Source organism: Echinops telfairi, unplaced genomic scaffold, assembly GCF_000313985.2.
Source record: "Echinops telfairi isolate 266 unplaced genomic scaffold, ASM31398v2 ScPeMD7_7475;HRSCAF=8513, whole genome shotgun sequence".
NCBI lineage: Eukaryota > Metazoa > Chordata > Mammalia > Afrosoricida > Tenrecidae > Echinops > Echinops telfairi.
In genome coordinates this window covers 3,977,311-3,980,869 of record NW_022111379.1, presented here as the reverse complement: position 1 = coordinate 3,980,869, position 3,559 = coordinate 3,977,311, and the positions used below count along the sequence as shown (strand labels likewise).

The following is a 3,559-nucleotide window of genomic DNA, read 5'->3' as shown; positions in this document are numbered from 1 at the left end:
GGAGACGTGGGTGATCAGAGCGGTAACGATCAGGAAAGAGCTGGTAACTAGACGGTGTGGTAGCGCTTACTCAATTTTGCCCCATTTATCAAGACCTTTAAAATGATAGGCTGCAAAGGATGAATTCTATCGGGTGGAAATTAGACTCCAGTAAATCGCTCCTAAAGTAAGCACAGGGAAAATGCTATACACATTAGGACTTCAGCCTCCAGATTGATGCTGAATTCTTGTTCCGCCTGAAAGAAAGAGCTTGTTGTTAGGTGCCATCGGGTCGGTTCCGACCCGCAGCGACCCTCTGCCCAGGAGAAGGAAACACAGCCTGGTGCCGTACCATCCGCACAATGGCTCCTGTGCCCGAGCCCTTGGCTTCAGCCAGGTGTCACTGCACCTTCTTGAGGGCCTTCCCCTCCTTCGCTGCCCCTCTCCTTCTCCAGGGACCGGTCTACCCTGACAGCATGTCCCAAATAGGTGAGACAAAGTCTCGCCGAGGTCTGCTTTATATGAGAAAGACATGGCCCAAATTACAGCCAGGCAAGGCAACCTTGCACAGCGCGCCTGGTGCCCCATCAAAAGATGTGGAATGAACTTCTAGCTGTCACGTTTTAGATGAAAATAAAACTTTCAAACAATGTATGTACCATTTTTTTATGACTCCTTCTTTTAATTGACTTGAAGAAATAAAATTAGCCACCAACCCACCAGCCCTGGTTACGCCTGATCAGAGGGATGATAGGCTACTTATCCCTATATCCCAAATGGCCCTCCACTCCTGTGTCTGCCGTAGTCTCAAAAATAAGTAAACACATGCCTGTGCGTGGGTCAGCACACGCCAACTTTATTGGAGTGTAATTCACATATCCTAAAATCCACTCGTTTTAAGCGTGTCATTCAAGGGTTTTTAGTGAATGTGCGGAGTTGGTCAACTAGAATCTCCTCCCTCAGAGGGCCAAGCCATCGGCTGCCTCTTCATAGTCAGACCTGGTGGAGCGCTCCTTCCTAACGGGGGCCTTATCTACAGCGACGGCTGGCCCTGCGGTGAAACCAGTGGCGGCCGGCTCTGAGTGAGGGTTTTCTCCAGGAGGAAACTGCAGGAGCTGTAGGTAGGCTTGGGGGCATTGACTTTATCTAGCCAACCCTCCTGGTTCATAGTTTTGATCCACATAGACTGCAGGTTATTGCTACTTTCTCTGACTACGATCGATCCCACCCTGCTCGCTTTACATCCAGTGCCAGACCCAAGGCTGGACCCTGATGAGGCTCACGTGGGCGATGGAAGCAAGCCATGTACTTCCTCAGGGAACTTTTATTTCTAATGGTCGAAGTATGTATAATGCAACATTTGCCAATGTAAGATCTTTCGCATGTAAAATTTAAGATATTCACACATATGTATATATAGCAACATGAATATATGTAGAGATACACATGAATATATGTAGAGATACACATGTATATATATGTATCTATGTGTGTGTATATATGTATGTGTATGTATGTATATATGAAATGTCAAATATTTTAAAATGTAGAAAGATTGCTCCAAGAACAAGGCTGTGAATGGGTTCATGTCAGTTTGACACACACACACACACACACACACACACACACACACACACACACCCGCAGTACATCTGGAGGCAGAATCTGCAGTTTAACATGCTCCCTATGTGGTTCTTATGTATCCTCAGGAATCACCTGAGGATCTTGTTAAAGTGTGGACTTTACACTCCGCAGTGGGGTGAACTGGAGGAAAGGGGTTTGAAGCCCGGGGAAGAGCCCCAGGCTCAGCTCTAACACCTGACAAGGGACTCCTGTTTGTTCTCTAGCCCCACCTTCGCAGGATTATGCTGAAACCAGGCCCGTGTGATGCTTTAGCCAGACCTACATGTCCCGACATCCTGCTCTAAATGTATGTCCATATATTTTAGGGTCATTACCAATTGGTCTGCTAATCTCCCCTGCAGTGGCCAGGAACCCTGAAGATGGGCAGTTGTCTAATTTTTGTTAATAATAAAGACAATCAAAAGTTGGTGCGACAAGCAGCCTCCTGGTATTCACCCCCTTGTGAAGCCCCCTCTTCTCAAGGGTGGGCCAGGCTTGGAAATATGCTTCTAACACCTATAGCTTGGCACAGGTTGTTACTTAGATGACAAAAGAGACAAAGAGACTGGGCATCACCTGGACACCCCTTGTGCATAATCACTGTGTCCCTGTCGCTCGCTTGCTCTGAGAAAACCCAGTGTCGTGCTGTGAGCTTCTCCGTGGAGAAGCACATGTGTCGGTCCACCGGGGAAGACCTTTGGCCAACAGCCTGGGGGGACACGCCTCTTATCAGCCGCCACGTGCGTGGACCCCGAAGAAGACCCCTCTTCAGTTGGCCTTCAGAGGTAACGGCAGCCCCTGCAGACGGTTTCCTGGGCACTCAAGAGAGACCCTGAGCCCAAGGCGCTCACAGAAACCGTGCAACAGTAAATGTCTATGTGGGTGTAAGCCATCTGCACAGCCACTTTTGAGGCAATTTGTTATGCAGTAAGAGCCAGTTGTCCTCTGTGGGCATGTAAGATAAGCCACGTAGGGATGCTCTCTCTACTACTTTCCGTATTTCATCTCCCCATGCGACTATGAGGAAACTGCTCTGGAAAGAGCAGGGCTCTTACTTGAGCACAACCAGGAGTCAAACACAGGAGCCCGTGTGGCCCGCTCTCCTTCAGCATTCTGAGCATCTGCATGAACTAAAGTGTATTTGCGCTGGTGCCTCCTGGAGTGTGTGTTGGAAGGAGAAGCCGGGGATGGTGGTGGGGCAGGGGGGAATGTGGATGAGGCTCCACTGTAGTCGCTGCTCCTGAGTGAGCTACTCCCATTCCAGATGATGCTAAGGACAGTTGGTAAACACCGGCCTGCTCCACAAAGACAGGAAATTGCCAGACCCTATCCCTGCCAAAACGCCTGGGAGGTCGGCAGGGCCGGGATACGCAAGACTGGGTGTGTCCTGTCTCTCCTGTTCTTCTCCCCTTCCTCCCCCATTACTGAGAATTTATAGCTCCTATAATACCACATGAAAGGGATTCGCGAGGAAACATGTGACACTGTGGGGTGGAGAGTTTGAAATTTGAGGGGGTGGGGCACCAATATCCTCCTCATATCCTGACTACTTATTAGAGTCCGAGGCAATGGAAGCCACTAGCAGGCTGCTTGTGGTATCTGTCACAGAAAGAGAAGTGTGCCAGCCTGCAGAAGGCCTGAAGCCCATAATTGAAATGCAAAGGCCTTGCTCTTCCAGGGCCTGTGGAGACAATAACTTATAGTCCTCACCTCGTTCTCTGTCCTGGGTGGAACATTTTCTAATAAATCTATTCCATTGACTACCACGCTCTTCTTTTCTTTGGTGGGAGCCTTAAATGCCATGTTGGAGGGCTTCTTATAGCCTTCTTTCAAAGACATCAGCACCGGATCTGCGGACGGCAAGGAAGGGTATCACCGACAGTTCAGCGAGCTCATCAGGACCTGGTGTCCTTTGTCCGTGTCATGCTGGACAGGCTGTCAAGGATGGGGGGGGGGG

General features: G+C 49.5%; 1 protein-coding gene across 1 annotated transcript in view; it reads right to left on the bottom strand.

The window, feature by feature from the left end:
* Window positions 1-3,559, bottom strand: part of CORO2B (coronin 2B) — a 68,925-nt gene that overhangs the window by 2,475 nt on the left and 62,891 nt on the right. The window contains exon 10 of the mRNA XM_004711944.2: window positions 3,313-3,452. Within this exon, the coding sequence (XP_004712001.1) occupies window positions 3,313-3,452 (140 nt within the window). The remainder of the gene's footprint in view (window positions 1-3,312; window positions 3,453-3,559) is intronic.